This window comes from Aquarana catesbeiana, linkage group LG01, assembly GCF_042186555.1.
Source record: "Aquarana catesbeiana isolate 2022-GZ linkage group LG01, ASM4218655v1, whole genome shotgun sequence".
In the NCBI taxonomy this organism is placed as follows: Eukaryota; Metazoa; Chordata; class Amphibia; order Anura; family Ranidae; genus Aquarana; species Aquarana catesbeiana.
Genome location: NC_133324.1, coordinates 822,841,319 through 822,858,841, shown reverse-complemented (window position 1 = coordinate 822,858,841; position 17,523 = coordinate 822,841,319). Strand labels below are relative to the sequence as shown.

The 17,523-nt window shown below is 41.7% G+C and overlaps 1 protein-coding gene across 2 annotated transcripts in view; it reads right to left on the bottom strand.

Moving 5' to 3' along the window:
* Positions 1-17,523, bottom strand: part of SCFD2 (sec1 family domain containing 2) — a 725,068-nt gene that overhangs the window by 585,825 nt on the left and 121,720 nt on the right. For both annotated transcript variants that reach the window (XM_073608450.1, XM_073608448.1), the window contains exon 4: positions 11,811-11,986. In XM_073608450.1, coding sequence (XP_073464551.1) covers positions 11,811-11,986 — 176 coding nt within the window. The remainder of the gene's footprint in view (positions 1-11,810; positions 11,987-17,523) is intronic.

Here is a 17,523-nt window from a genome sequence, read left to right as displayed (position 1 = left end):
AGCTTCGGGGATGTGGTGGGCGGCTACCCCGTACCTAGAGGAGCATCCCTGCAGCGGTATAGCAGCCCACCATGTGCACTGATATCTTCGTCATTCGCTGGCTGCTTGCTCAATCCCGCAGCTGCACCTACCAGCCCACGTAGAACAGGCTGCACCATCCATCCAGAAGCGCTGTGCTACATTACCAACATCCCCTCAGGTGAGCCTGCCACCATCCCCCTTGCCTGAGCAAAGGCCCTACAGTGACACGCTATCACTGCAGAGCATTCCACCAGTCTTCCAGAACTGGGGGCTCCCCCCCTCCCCCGTCGTGAGGGACGCTCCCAATCATTGCCATGGCTGCAGCCTACCTCATGCCCTTCACCAACACCGCCCTTAGAACTAGCTTTCCGAAACCACAAAGGGGCCAGCGCTCGAGGGACCTCAGCGCTTCACGCTCATCAATGGAAGTTGGGGCTGCATCTCAACCTGCTCTGGTCTCCAGAACCTCATTCACAAGGCCCATGACACTGCCACAGACGAGCAAAGGGCTTGGTATGAACCTTGGGACCCTCCTATAGGGGCTGCAGGCCCTTCTCGTTCCCTTCCCAGAATCTCCTCTATCCTCACTGCTGAGGAGATGATCTCATGGCAGGAACAATTACATTCTTTGCCCACTAAAGATGATTATGAACTGCTGATTACTGAAGTCACTGAGGCCTGTCGAAGTTAGATTAAAACCTTACAAGCCAACTTTCACCATCTAGTTTCCAGAGTGGAGGATGTGGAAGAGGATCTCCAAACAACTAAGCTGGCAGTCCACAGGGTTCAAACTCAACAAGCAGACAATCGCTTCATCCTTTGGGACATGCAAGGGCACCTAGAAGTCCTTGACAATCGCAACCGCCGTAATAACATCAGAGTTATGGGACTTTCAGAAGCAAAGGGCACTGAAGACCTAAAAACTGTCCTGCAGACTTTATTCCAACAGCTTAGTGGGGGCCCCAGCTACCCAACACAGCACTGGATAGAGCTCACAGGGCATTAAAACCTAGAGGCCTACCTTCTAAGCCTAGAGATGTCATCTGCAGGGTGCACTCCTACACTTTGAAGGAGGACATTATGCGTAAAGCTCGAGTCACCAGACTGATCCTCTACGATGATGCCTCGGTCCAGCTCTTCCCCCGATTTGCCGTGGATTACGTTGCAAAAGCACAAGCTGCTCCAACTGCTCCTTCACACATTACAAGAATCTGCTATCGCCTGTTGTTGGGGCTTTCCCTTCAGCCTGTCAGCCACCAGCAACGGGAAAGCAGCCATCCTTCGGGTCCCCGAGGACTTACGCACGTTCTGCGAGACCCTGGAGATCCCTACTTCGGATCTTCCCGGCTGGGATATTATCCCACCTCCTCCTCCCCCGCCAGTGGTCTGGCAAAAGAATATCTAAAAAAAAATGGGGGCATCCATCTGACTCTCTCCGCAGGAGCCCCAAACAACCAGCCTGACTGACTGCTCTTTATCGGTGGTAACACATCAATTGTATCTCCCTTGCTAGTCTGATGCTGGCTGAGAACTTTTCCACTCACTCGACCTTCTCATGGATAGATCTCTTATCCCCACCAAATGGGAAAACGCATATAAAAAAAAAATTACTGCTGAATTCATATTTTTTATTGCATGTTTAGAGAGCTCTGGCACTTCGGGTCGTGCAGGATGTGTTTTTCGTCCCTTAAGCGCCGGCCCGGTTTCCAACACCCGGTTTCTGCTACTTTTCTGAACTATGCAGGTCCTGTATTGATTAGAGTGGTAATCGTTTCGTTTCTGACACTACCCCCCTCCTTTAGTTAGTCATATTGTGATTTATTGTTCCCTCTGATCACACTTTACCTTCCTCGCCCCAGATGTGGACGAGAGAGTTAAAAAGGAACGTTTGGTTTAACATTGTACCCTAACGGGTTTTTTTTTTTTTTTTAATTGTGACCAATCTTTGTCTTTGTTCCTCGCCTTTACTGTTCTTGGCTCCTCGTCCCTGGATTACTGGAGACTCCAACCCTCGGTGATATTCATCTGTGGCTCCCTGGCTGACGTTCTTGGTCCATTGAACTAGATAAGTATTTACACTCCCTATTCTTCTACCTTACACCAGTTTCCTTTTACACACCCCCGCCACTATGATACAGATTTATTCCCTGAATGTTAACGGACTTAACTCTAATTTTAAACGTCAATTGGCATTAAAGAGCTTCAGAGATTCAGGGGCTGATGTGATATTTATGCAAGAAACGCACTTCGACAAGAGAGGCACCTTGGAATTTGCATCTAGACATTTCCCCCTGGGTTACTTGGCCTTTACTCCAAAAAAGAAAGCAGGGGTGACTATTCTAATAAAAAAGTGTTCCCCGTTTCACCCAATCTCTTGCTACTCTGACCCTGGGGGTAGACTCCTCATTCTCAGAGGCAAATGGCAGCAAGCTGACATAACTTTCTGTAACCTCTATGCCCCAAATGTGAAACAGACAAATTTCCTCACTTGGGTGTATAATCGTCTATTCTGACTTACACACTCTTGGTGGAGGGAGGGGACTTTAACCTACCATTCTCCCCAACGTTGGATCGCGCCTCCCTTTCCAAGACCGCTGCTTCTCTGCGCCTGACCAGAAAATCCCAACTATTCTGTCAGATTACGTGTAAATTTGCTTTATTTGATGCGTGGCGAGTTGGGGACCCAACAGATCGTCAATATTCTCACTATTCTCACCCATTTTCGTACGCATGCACGATTAGATTACGTCTTCGTAAATGGCCCTTTCCTACGGGTGGTTAAATCTGCATCTATTTCCCCCATATCCTGGTTGGATCACGTCCTGATACTACTGAAACTGACTCTGGATCTTTCCAGACTCAAACGCTGCCACTGGCAACACAATGACTTCCTGCTGAAAAATGAGACTACCAGGACAGAACTAGAGAAAGCTCTGAAACTATACTTTACCGAGAACAGCACTCCGGGGATCGCTACTGGAGTTATTTGGGAGTCTCAAAAGTTGTTCCTGAGGGGACAATGCATAGCTATCTCCACAGTCTGGAAAAGGAATTCTAGACTGTTGAGATGGCAGACTGAGATGAGTCACCGGGACCTCAAATTCTGGATCTCTTCTGCAAGTTATATTGAAAAGTATTGACATAGGGCAGGTGGAGAAAGCTCTCCGATTACATCAGGTTTTCTATGACAAAGGTAACAAAGCTCATACTCTGTTGGCCCGTAAACTCAGAGAACAAACCCACACGACGAACCCCCAAGCTCTCAAATTGTTTGCACATATTTCTCTGACCTTTACAACAACCCGTCTATACCCCACTTGCCAGCTACGGAAAACTTCTGTGAGCACGTTCGCTCTTATCCCACACAGGGTGGAGCAGCTTAACTTCCAAAATCAGCCCTACAGTCCCTCAATGGCCCGATAACTGAAGAGTAAGTCTTTGAGACCCTGAAACTTTTACCAAACCACAAAGTCCCTGGTCCCGATGGCCTTCCATATGAATATTATAAGGCCTTTCTACCAACTCTCCTCCCGCATATGACTCGTCTATTTAATGGATTTATGCACAAGGGGGGGATTCCGAGAGACATGCAGACCTCCAAATTTGACATTAATACCAAAGCCAGACAAGGATCACACGCTGTGTGGTAACTATAGACCCATAGCTTTTCTAAATTCAGACCTGAAAAGTTTTACAAAATTGCTCTCTCTCTCCCTAAAAGAAGTCCTCCCTTCCCTAATACATAAAGACCAGGTGGGTTTTGTACCCTGGAGGCAAGCAGGAGACAACACCAGAAGGGTTATCAATATAATAGATGTGGTAAACAGGCATAAAACAGCAGCGCTCATACTTAGTTTGGATGCTAAAAAAGCCTTTGATAGGATCAGCTGGCCATTCATGTTTACAACCTTAGAACATCTGGGCTTTCAGGGGCCGTTCCTCGGAGCGATTAAACAACTTTATACAGCTCCCTCTGCCTCTGTCAAAACCCCCTTAGCTGCCTCTTCTTCCTTCCCTATCTCAAACTGTACTAGGCAGGGATGCCCGCTTTCCCCCTTGCTTTTCACTCTATGCATTGAACTCCTGGCAGCCCAGATTCACATTGATCGCAATATTCATGAGGTTATGGTCAGGGGACACGAGTTCAAGATTTTACTGTTTTCGGACGATGTACTCCTTACCGAACTCCGAGTGACACTCCCCAACCTTCATAAGTTGCTAGATGAGTTTGGATCCTTGTCTGGCTACAAAGTCATCCCTCTAAATCCGAGGCTTTGCCGCTCAACATGCCACCCTCAGAAGTGCAGCCCCTCTCTTTCTCCTATATGTGGAGAACCTCTGCCATTAAACATCTAGGTATTCACATCACGCCCCGATAAGACTCTTTATATGACGGTAACTTAAAACCTTTTTTTTGCATCTATCAGGTCTCTTCTAACCAAGTGGAGACACTACCAGATCTCATGGTTGGGTCGTATAGCATCGATTACAATGACGATCCTACCCAAGATTTTGTACTGTTTCCTGACTTTACCGGTCCCTGTTTCTATGGCTTACCTTAGGAAACTCCAGATAGATCTTCTAAACTTTGCATAGTACCACAAGCAACATAGCGTAGCTTGCTCGGTTCTTTTTGCCTCTCGGAGTGAGGGGGGCCTAGCTTTCCCTAACCACATACACTACTATTATGCTGCTCAACTGAGGGTGGCGGCTTCTTGGACTACTCTCTCGGCTTACAACTGTTGGACTCAAATAGAAAAACTAGCCCCGATCCACCCGAATAATTTGCTATGGAATACTGATGCTAATATTCTCTCAGCCCCTCTCCTGCACACCATGGCCTTACTGCGCAATATTTGGTGACAGCTAAAGCGCACACACTCCCTCCAATCTGAAGCTTCTTTACTGACAGCCTTTCTCTTCAATTCTCAAATCCCAGACAGTCTAACTCACCTGATGATCTCCCCACGGCTGCAGAGGAATCTTTTTTACTGCAGTCATTTAGTTAACCCTGTGTCAAGAATGCTACTCTCATTCAAAGAACTCAGGGAGAAACATGATCTTCCCCGCAGTGCTTTCTTTGGTTATCTTCAAATAAGCCACTATGCACTTTTACACCCATTCTCAGATTTTCTAAACTGTGTCCATTTGAACAACTAATCCTTTCAGGTCCCTCACAAAAAGGTTTAACCTCAGATATATATAAAATATTAAACTCATATAACATAGATACGCAGGGCAAACATAGCTATATGATCAAATGGGAGAAAGCTCTTTGGGAAGAACTCTCCCATGCACAGTGGCAGGTCATCTGGTCTCGGGCATCCAAAAGCTCCATCTGCACCCTTTACAGAGAAAACACTTACAAAGTGCTGTTCTTTTGTTATATGACCCCTACCTGCTTACACGTCATACACCCATCGTCCTCGGATTGTTACTGGAGACTGGAGGTGTTGCAGGGATCGGGGTACCTTACTCCACATCTTCTGGCAGTGCCCATCCTTGCAATCTTATTGGCGCTCGGTGCAGGCACTCCTTCACCGGCTTTTCAAAGTTGATATCCCCCTTCTCCCAAAAATGTATCTTTTAGGGTTACTTCCCCCTAAATTATCTGGCCTAGCCAAAAAGCTGTCCAGCCATATTCTAGTAGCGGCCAGATGTTTGATAGCCCTTCAATGAAAGAAACGAACCCCGCCAACTCCAATAGGGCTCTATGCTAGAATTAAGGATGTTGAAAATATGGAGTCCATATTGGCAGATAAGATGGACTGTCACCGTGCGGTCTGGGAGCCTTGGCACCTCAGTGAGGATCTCCCGGGGATTTAAGGACCCGCCTCGGCTCGGGGGGGGGGGGGGGCGTTTCTCCGTGGATCCAGGGATGTCGAGCCATGTTCTACCCCAGTTCTCTTACTCTTTTTTCTTTATTCCTCCCTTTCTCTTATTCTGGTTCTATGTTGATTTACAATATTATTTTTACTTTTTCCAGAGAGCATCCGGTTCACTCCACTGGGTTTGCAAGTGATGCTATACTCCTCATAGGAATTTGTCACAATGTTTTATTTATTTTCGCTTTACTTTAGCACCTGATCCTTCTTTTCAGTAACCCATGTATATCATATGTTCATTGAAACTGGCTCCAGCTATGGAGCCTCTATACGACATTTGATAAGAATTAATGTATGCACGATGAGACAGAATGTTCCTGGAATTTTGTAACATGTAATGCTTATTTTCCTTCTTTTCTATTTCTGTACTGGAAAAGTATGAAACTTTAATAAAAATCATCAATTATAAAAAAAAAAGAACAACAAACAATAAGGAATGTGGCATACATGGTGCATTTATAATCCAAGAACTGCTCTATATAAAAAAATATTTTCAGTAGCAATAATAAAGAGAGGCAAACAGTAATACAGTAATAATGGCCTAACTAAAAGAAAATTGTAATATTCCCTTATGACTTCCTCATACTTGCAGTTGGGGGGGGGGGGGGGTGGTGAGGGCTAAATTCCATATGGTTGAGTGTTTTTTTAACCCCCAACTGTTCCCCCTTAACCACTTGCCTACAAGGCATATTCACCCCTTTCCTACCCAGGCCAATTTTCAGCTTGTCACACTTTCAATGACAATTGCGCAGTCAAGCTTCACTGTAACCATGTGAAATTTTAATCATTTTCTTCACACAAATAGAGCTTTCTTTTGATGGTACTTAATCACTGCTGAGTTTTCTATTATTTACAAAAAAAGGCCGCAAATTGAAAAAAAAAAAAGTTTTTCTTAGTTTGTCAGTAAATTTTGTAAATAAGTAGTTTTTCTCCTTCACTGATGTGCGCTGATGAGGCAGCACTGATGGGCACTGATGAGGACGTACTAATATGCCACACTTATGGGCACTGATGAGCACTGATAGGCGGCATGGTGCACTGATAGGCAGCATGGATAGACAGCACTGATGGGCAGCACTGACTGGCATCACTAATGGGCACTGATTGGTTGCGACATGATGGTATAGGTTTTTTTTTGGGGTTTAAAACAGATGACATATTGCTTCCTAACCACCTGTCAAACACCCTCTTTAGACGGCACCACAAAGGTAAACGAGCCCTTACATTGATGGTCTGTGTAAAAGTGCCCCCCTTACATTGGTAATCATTAAAGAGCCGCCTTCTACTGGAGGCCAGTAAATAAGGGACCCTTTAAATTAGTGGTCGGTGAGACGGGCCAATTTAGATTGGTGATAAGTAGGAGAAGGACTCCCTTTACATTGGTGATCACTGGGAGAGGGACCCCTTACACTGGTGGTCAGTGGGAGAACAGCCCTTCTAAAAAGAATACTACTTACATTGGTGGTCAGTGGGAAGCATATTTCCCCTCACAGATGGTTTAAAAGTTAATTGGTGTCAGCGCTTACTGATTTCAGAGAAGAAATTGCAAATTTCTCAAGGAACCTCTAGTAACTTCTGGAGAAACCCTAGTTGAGAAAAGCTGTTTAAGACACAATGGTATTTAGTAGTGATACTGCACAAGTTAGGAATAAATATCTCTGTGGATTTGTGGATTTATTGGAATAAAAATATAGTAAATGTATATCTTTTATTGCCCAGTTGAGAACAATGCACTCGACTACCTACCAACTTTTTTCCTTTTCGGTTTTATCACGGAGTTAATAGGTAAGTAAATACCTACTTGTAAAAACAGGAGAAATTACTCTCTCACTGAGTTAATTAATTTATGACATACAGTACATAGGTCTACAATATTTGCATACTAAAACCAACTGAGACCCCAGTCTGCAAGGCAAATGTGCTTAATACTTAACACCATACTGCTCTAATAATATGTGTGTTCCATACAAAAAAACATCTGTATGAATATGCCAAATTCAATCAACTCTATCTCTACAACAATTAATATAGTGTAAACAAACGAGATGCTCTAGGACAAAAACTGCCATCCGTTTATTGCCTGTGAAACTAAAAATAAGAAACATGTAATATGCAACCTTCCAGACCATTGACTGTGGTAACACAAACCGGTCATGGTGTAAAATGTTAAATATTTGCTTGCTAACAGTCTAATTTGTGGTTTGCTCTGGTTACAAAACAACATCACAACATATTATTTTAGAACAAGCATCAGTGTCTAGAAGGTCTAAAGTTAAAACACTATGAAGCAATATTTTGTGGTACAAATATTACAAAAGGTTACGTAGAACAATAAGCTCGTCAGACATTTAACAGAATAAATCCACCCAAAATGTTTTTTTCAGTTCTGGGTAGATGCTGACTTACTTTCCCGCTAGTTTTTGTAGACTTCTGCAGTGAGAGCTCTACACCAGCTCTTCCTACTTGACGTATCCATCAAAAATTAAGGTGCACAAGGCTGATGGGTGGTGGGGGCATAAATGAGAGGCCATGAGGGGCATAGATACCGTAGGATAACTGACGTGCAGGCACTGGACTGGCCGGATGGTAGGTTTGTTCACTCAAGCTATATCCTTGTGTCTTGATGGTTGTTATACTGGGTTCTCCCTTTGTCAGAAGTTGGCTGATAGTGGGCATCTCGTGTGGGTTTCTCCTGCTAGGACTTTATTTACATGCATCTGCATCAAGTGCTGGTAGACCATACTGGCTGTGGAAGTGCCGTTGGTAGATTTGGACAGATATAATTTGTGCTCAGGCAGTAAGTATTGGGACTTTCATTCAGCTGTGTGTCATTTAGCCAAACATTTGTCAGGTTACTCTCTTTATATCTTTTACTTTGTTGCTGTATATTTGCCCTACAGGTTCATATCATCTTTTACCTCCATATGGTTGTTAATGATCATTACTGTAAGAGCCTAGCAACCCCACTTAGACTGTTTGGAACAGCTTGTGGTAACATACCTGCTCCTTAGTTGTTACAAATGGCAATATCACAAAGTCTATATTTTGATAAAAGCTTTTGTGTCTTTTTTTTAATTTATTTTTTTAGACCCAGCCTTTGTTTGAGATTCTCATGACATGTCCACCTTAGGCTTGTTAGCATAACCCAGTGAAAATACTTGGTACGTGGAGTCCAGGGGTTTATTGTGTTGTATTATCCCCTGTGGACAATAATAACCATGCAGTTTTTTTTATATAGGTGCACAACATCCATCTTTTTCTGGCCTTTCATTGTACTCCGGTGCCTGCCCAGGGGACTGTCCTTGTGCTGTTGTAGCTCTAGCATTGAGGTGCACTCTGTACATGATGTCTCACAGGTGATATGTAACAACACTTGAGTATATATTTGTATGTATTTACTTATGTTATTTTTCTTTATACACAACTGCTATACAATTTTCATGCATCCTGTCTTCATGAGTCAACGCATTTGGCTATCTCAAGCCAAACGCGTTGACTCATGAAGACTTATATCTGTACTTACAGATACAGGTTACTATGCAATGTCATGATTTATTGAATGCTAGTTACTTTACAACTATATGCAGTTGACTAATTATATGAGTAAAAATATAATTGCTTTTAAGATAGTCATACATATACATTATATTTATTACAAAATTATTAAAAAAGAAAAATCTAGATTGAACTATATTGGCTAGATAAGGCGTACATACCATTATTGGTGTGTACGCCTTATCTGGCCAATATAGTCCAATCTAGATTTTTCTTTTTGTTATATACATACAACAGATGATGGCAGTGAGTGCTTTTTCTATTTTATATTAAAGGTGCACAAGTCAAATGAGAGCACCAAACAGAATGTCAAAGAGTTAATATCGATATTTGCCCACAAGGAGTCAACACAATACCCAACGTATTTTGGGGGCCCCAAGAGATCCCCCTCATCTCCAGGATTTGAGTTCAACTGAGGAATTGAAGGACTCTAAAACGGCATGATCACCAAGGTTTGTTTGCTGCCTAAAGATATAGAGGTAGCAAAGATCAATGGATCAGCAAAGATTTTGCCATTCTGGAGTGCAGCGAGGGCTTGATTACACTTGCGGCAGCCCTTGCTGCCCCTCTAAAAAAGCAATCCACGATGGAATGCTTTTCAGAGGGCATGTAACAGCCGGCGGAGAGCTGATGTGTCCACTCCTCACTCCTTGTTTCAACCCTGTAATGCAAATTAATTGGTCACTTGAATGGGTCTCGTTCAGTGTTGTTGGATTAATAATCTCAACTGTCTATTTTCTACTGTCCCCCACCCCGCAAGTGTAACTTTGGGATTTTTTTTTTAACTTTCTGTGTTCACAATGGTAGCCATTTATGCAGCTTCGTATTGGATCTATATATTTAAACAACAACCTTAGCCCTTGGTGATTTTCTAATTTAAAGTCCTCCAATCCCTCCATCAAACTCAAGAGGGAGATCTTAAAACCTCTGAAACGTGTTGGCTGTTGTCTCCTTGTGATAAAATATCGATATTAGAAGTTTTAGGACTCTCAGACCTTCTGTTTGGTGCTCTCATTGGACTTTGTACACATGAATCTCCAAACCTTGGGCTCACTGCTTTGTTCCTCATCTTATTTTACAAAAAAAAGCATCCATCATGCATATTTATTCTAGAAATGGCCACTGGCTGCTATACTATTTTTCTTTACAATAATGTATCAGTCATTGGGGTTGATTTACTAATACTGGAAAGTGCAAAGTCTGGTGAAGCTCTGCAGAGAAAACAATCAGCTTTCAGTTTTTGGGGTTTTCTTTGGTCACATTGAACAAGCTGAAGTTAGAAGCCGATTGATGGCTATCATGCAGAGCTGCACCAGATTCTGCACTCTCCAGTTTTAGGCTCTGTTCACATTTGAGCATTTTGGAATTGAGGGCAGAATTGCACAATTTTGCCTGCAATTCCAGAATTATTTCTTAATGGCACCCCAAAAGCGGTATGATTTTGCTGCGTTTGTCGTGCAACAAAATGCGTGAAAATTGTGGAAAAAAATGCAACACCAAAATTTGGTACATGAGTTTCTTTGGCATGTTTTTGTAGCTTTGTTCCAGGTCGCTCAGGTGTAAACGGGGCCTTAGTAAATCAATCCCATTGCATCTGTTTTAGAAAATGTTGATGTATATACAGTACATAGCCTATCAGCACCACAAATACTTAAAGAGTAACTCCACTTTTGTTGAGACAAAAACACTCCACTCTGGATCATCAATGTACAGTGCAGGGGTTTAACAAATTTTGTTGCAGATTACTAGCCTTTTGTTATTCTGAATGAATAGCTGTTTGTCTGTGTCCATGTGCAAAGTGGATGAGAATGAGAGTCATTTGCTAATTATCAATCAGCTGCTATACTTGCATGGTTCTAATGAAAAAAGCTGCAGGGTTTGCATCCCTTTACACATGATTTCCTTTTGGGAGTTTCTCACCAAAAATTACATTTTAATGCAGGGGATGCCCAAAATCTGACTTGTATCTTAGTGCAGACTTCTGGGAAAATCAGTAAGCCAACCACACAACCAGAAAATGACATTTCTGGAGGCCGTTCTGTACAGATTACCTCCAGGGTGCCATATTGCATTCTGCAGAAAATGACAGCACTGCAGATTGAAAATATGACTTGTGTCACAATTGTAAATGATGTATGATATATCTATGTTGTTGATATATCTATATCTATCTATCTCTCTATAGAGATATATATATTCTTTTGCATTTTTTTCACGAAAGTGGAGTTAACCTCTAATGAAAAATTGTCATACTGATGTGGAGGGGGGGTGGGGAACCAGAGAATGCAAAATAAAAGCAGATTAAACTTCAGCCTTAATTATATTTTATATGAAACACAATGGCCTTACCTGTAAGATGGCTCTTTCAAATGCAAGGAAATTGTCCCACTTGGCAAACTGTGGATTTTTTAGGGTCTGGACTGTGGCGCAGGCTAACTGGAGTAGGCCGCAGTGGTTTTCTAGAGCTTCTTGATTTTCTTTAAACAGCATGATGTAGGATCTAAGCTGCTCAGGTGTGACTCTACCTGTAAAATGATAAACATTAACCCTTACTATAAAAGACAAGAGAATATGTTGCATAGAAAATTGGTGTAAAAAAGGCTTTGAAATTTTAACTTTGAAGGCACATTTCAAAGGATTAGGAAAGTAATGTTTTGGGACTTGAAGAATTTCCTGGGTAACCTACATTCATAAATGAGAGAAACAATCCATTTTTTTATAATATCGATTACTATTTATGCATGCTTAGTAAGTATGTCCGTCGCCTATTCTAGGAAAAATGCCCACCTTATGACCTCCTTCCTATGAAGCCTAGTTGAACCCTCTTAATTTATTACTGTAAAGCAGTCAGGCTGCATATACAGAATTACATACAGTATCTCTACTTTTTTTTTTGATCAGCTACTGTAAGTGTTGCAGTGATAAATTAAATGTGTTTAACTTGGCTTAATATGAAGGAGGTCACAAGGGTTTAAAAAGCTCTCATGATACATTTAAAAATTACTTATGAGTAGATATACCTTGCATTATTTGTTCTGAAAACCACAATCATTTTCTAGCTTAAAAATACATTTTTCTTTGTCTATTCTAGCCCCTTTGCTCCTCCCTATACAGCAGCCAGATTTTTGTGCTACTCCTTTGTTGTTGATGGCAGACAAAGGTAGCTGTCACAGCCCCTTTGAATAATATTGAAAGGCTATTCACCAGGGAAAAAAATTGTTACTGCACTTGTCTCAAGAAAGTGCAGGGAAAGGGAGCCAAGAGCCATTCATCAAAGCTACTGTCTCCTTTACATAGCATTGAAGGAAAATGGGGGGGGGGGGGAGCACACGGTCAGCCGCTGGATTTCAGTCTGTGCTACACCTAAAAGCATGGGACTAAGTGCTATATGCACTTTGGTATTTAGGTAAATCAAGCAAATACTTGGCTCTACCAACACATGGTGCAACACATTCCACTGAACACTGCTCTAATCAATATGAGTCTCACTCCCCTAAAGCCTGCCATACATGGCCTGATGCCACCACCTGGTTCGCCAAACTTCAAATGAAAAATGTAAGCAGCTGGGTGGAAAAATGTTGGCTAGAGATTGACATTATTCATTTACATTCGGCCACTAGTAGGGTATTCAGACAGCCGCTGCTGCAAGCTGTCAAAATGCCACCGAAAGAAGGTATCTATTAGATTTCTCACTTTCAGCCTGCAGACTGAACAACAAAAAATCTATACCATTGCTGCAGCACTTAAAAAGGTAAACCAGAGGTATATTCATTACTGTATATGCAGCCTGACTGCATGACAGTAGTAAATTAAGGTGGTTTTATTGGGCTTTAAATATAATGAATGGCCGGTAGTGTTTCTTATTGTTCCTGGTGCTTTTCTGAGTAACAAAGGGGAAGGACATTTGAATGTTAAAAGTCTCAGTTATTGTGGTATAGAGGGTGACCAAGGCACCATGACCCTACATGGCCACAGTTAAACATAACTCTGAACAAGAGCAATAGGTTGGGCCTTTAAAATGAAGGTAAACCCTCACATATACCCAGTGAAGTGAATATCCCCACATGATACACAGGGATGAAACAAATCCTCCTACATAAGTTTTACATGTATATTTGCTGTCTTCTCCTTTCTACACTCTTTAGAAAGTGCAGATCGTGTTAGAAACCTTTCTTCCCCCTTCAGCAGTGGGTGAGGAGTCTGCACTTACACTGTGTGTGAGTGGATTGAAGGAAAGGCACCCCTCCCCCCCCCCCCCCTCCACAGAGGAATGAAGGAACGTGCAAAGCTGTATTATGAATAAACAAGCTCCCTGCTAATCTCCCTCTGAGCACCCTCCACACAGATTTTCAGCTACTGTTATCTCATGTGTCAGACAACTTGTCAGAAGTGACTCTGCTAACAGAGGAACGGTGCATCAGCGAGAAAAGGCACTTAGAGCTTTGGAGGGAGATAAGTAAACACTGCAGATATGTGTGTTTGGGTCAAATTTCATAAATGGGGTTTACAAACCACTTTAAAGTGGCGGTTCACATTATGTGGTGTAGAAACTGCATGCGATGTTGAACAGGGAAAGCAACGCATTCTTGTTCGAATCACATGAAATTCTTCAGCAGTGCGATTTGAGCCATTATTCTATATCAGAATCCGCACCAAAATTATGCAGGGCCCTTTTTTTGGCTGCACCAGAATCAGATTGCATGGGTGTTTGCACCCATGTGATCCAATTCTGCAAATCACACTGCATTTTACGAACAGATTTTGGGGGGGTGGGGGTTGTTAACATACACACCCGCAGCGATTTGCATGAAGAGGGCACGATTTGGATTCAGTGTGAAATCCGCACAGGATTTTCAGAGCACAAGTATGAACCCACATTAAAGGTAAATGGTAGAAGTCGCCAAAATATCTAGCTGCATCAGAATCAACGTGATGGTTCTAGGGGGTTAGGGAAACTTTGTTATGAGTCTCAAAAACAAAACAAAAAAACATTTAAAATTTGACACATTCCTGAAAGACAACTTGGATAGCAATGAAAAATCTGCTGACTGAATTTATTGTTATAGTGAAGATAGAAGGTTAACAGGAATCTACTGGGCAGACATTACTAATTTGCAAAAGCCATGTCTTTAAATTATATCGACCACAAATAACTATGCATTTTTCTTGTCTCTGAGACAAATTGGTATAAAATGTTTTTGGAAGGAGAAAATTGGTAAAAAACAAAACATATTTTAAAGCAAATTGTGGTCTAACAAATAACATTCTTCAAAAGCGTTCAACATTAATCAGTCAAACTATAGTGCAAAAAAAAAAAAAAATCCTTAAAAGCAAACATGAATAAACACCTGAAATAACACACTGGATGCTACATTAGTGTGACCAAATCTGAGGCTACATCCAGCCAAAACACTCAGACCTCAGAAAGAAGAACTCAGAGCTGGTGGGTTAATAAAGCAAAGGCCATGGAGCGAAGGAGGGGGGTTCTAACCAGCGGGTTCTATGTTTTATGCCACTTACAAACAAAGAATAAAAAAAAAAAAAACATACTGGGAAATACATAGTGTTGTTCAACCTTTAATGGTTGACAGAAATTATTTACAAGGCTGTCTTATAATTATAACAGAAAAAAACTATATGGATAAACAAGGGTAGGACAATTAGTCGGGAGAGAAGGTAACTGATATATTACAAGGCAGCAGCCTTTAGACCTATGAAAAAAAACCTGAATGAAATCCTTAGGCATTTCAGCATATGCTTTTCATTTCCTTTATGAAACATAAGCAAACATGTCACTTGTAAAAATGTATCTAGCTAGGCTGATCGAAACCGTAGAGGGCGCTGCCTGCAAAGAGTTGCTTGAACTTAATATACACACAAACTTTTTAAGGCACATCAAGTTTAAAAAAAAAAAAAACAGGGAGTGCAGTGTTTCAGTGTAATTTTACGATTAAAATTCTGTGATTATTTATTATATATGTATATATATATATACACACACACACACACAGTACTGTACAAACATTTTAGGCAGGTGTGAAGAAATGCTGTAAAGTAAAAATGCTTTCAAAAATATATATTTTAATTGTTTATTTTTTGTCAACTTACAAAACGCAAAGTGAGCGAACAGAAGATATATCGAAATCAAATTAATATTTGCTGTGACTACACTTTGGCATCAAAACAGAATCAATTCTTCTAGGTACACTTGCACACTGTTTTTGAAGGAACTTGGCAGGTAGGTTGTTACAAACATCTAGGAAAACTGACTACAGATCTTCTGTGGATGTAGGCATCCTCAAATTCATCTGTCTCTTCATGTAACCCCAGACAGACTCGGTGATGTTGAGATCAGGGCTCCGTGGGGGGCCAATCACTTCCAGGACTACTTGTTGTTCTTTACGCTGAAGACAGTTTTTAATGCTATAGTTTGCATGTTTGGGGTCGGTGTCCTGCTGCAGAATATATTTCTGCATACCATCAGAGAGCCAATCACACACCTCTCCGATAGTATGGCTTGATGGATAAGAATCTGCCACAACCAATGGCTTCCTGCTACCATGTCTGAGCCAATGAGGAGGGAGAGAGCCGGAAAAGCAGCTGCTCTTGTACACATCACTGGATCGAGACTCGGCTCAGATAAGTATGAGGGAGGGCTGGGGGTAAGGTTTTTTCTTAACATTCATGCATAGAATGTATGAAGGTAAAAAAACCTTCATCCTTTAGAACAACTTTAATGTGGACAGGAGAAGAAAGCTTTGTTAATGCCCCAGAAAGCATCTAACTAGCCCTGGAGACAGTTTGTGCCCAGGAATGGCGGTTTTGGCAGCACACAAACTGGTTGCAGCTAACTGGCTGCAAATGCTAGGTCCAGAGGTGGTAATAAGCTGTGTTTAAATGCTGTAATCCAGCTGTCTTTAGTCACTGATGTGAACATATTCGAAACATACTATTTGGAGTACTAGGGGAATACAGTTATCCCTTATAGGACATTTCTGTCATGACAAAAAAACATAGAAGCATCCATTGTTGACTGGCTATTACAGTGTCTTTCTTGATTAATTTCAGACGCAACGCAACCATGCAGATAAGAATTTCTGTTTTCCCTGAATTTTCCGATCTGTCTTTGTATCAGTGATTAAGAAAGTGTCATTCAGCAAGGCAAAAAAAAAAAAAATTAAATCAAAAACCAATAAAATCCTGCAGGTCCATTCTGGAAAATTGGATATGCTGACTTTCTTCTGCGTCTTGCAAATCTGATTGTTTTACATGCCAGAATTAGTACAGCCACCACTCAGATGTGAGCGTTGCAGGTTTCAGTCTCCAGTGCTGTGGAGGTGTATTTTTTCCCATCCTCTCCAAGCTATTCACAAAAACACAAAGTTCCTGGCTTCATTTTGTGAATGGCGAGCAAGAGGCGGGGCAAGCTAAGGACTAATTAACAATATTGCCTATGGTCTCCCTGCAGCTGACCTTTTCCTAATTGCTGACTTAAGCTAGTTATGTGCAAATTTCAGTGGGTTCCTATTCCTGTTGAACCACCTGAAATTTGCTTTCTGCCCTGTCAGCTCCCTCCTGTCTGATATCCTTTGATTGATAAATCAAAGGAGCTGGGCATACATTTTTTTGGGGCTGCATCCAAATCAGATGCATCCACTGTTAGGGTATTCTGACCGCTCTTGCAAGCCTCTCAAGATTCAATAGCCTGGCTGAGCAGATTTGCAATCTGTGCTGTATAATGGAGATACAGAAGTCCGTTTTGTTTTTTTAGATCAAGAAAAAAAGTATCTATCAGTGTATTGCAGGCTGGGGGGAAATATTTTGATAGTTGAGCTTTGATCATGTTCCTGATAGTTGAGCTGCATACTAAATATTAACAAATACAGCAGGAGCTGCAGAGGGATGCAGAAAAAAAAACAAGTAAGAGCAGGGAGATGCTTTTCTGCATGTCTTCAGGTACAATTAAATGTCCACCAAGGAGAACAGCAAGCAACAGTAGATATACCACCAAATTCCACTCCAAATCTTGTAAGACTTGCAGTTAGAGAAACCAATGCAATAA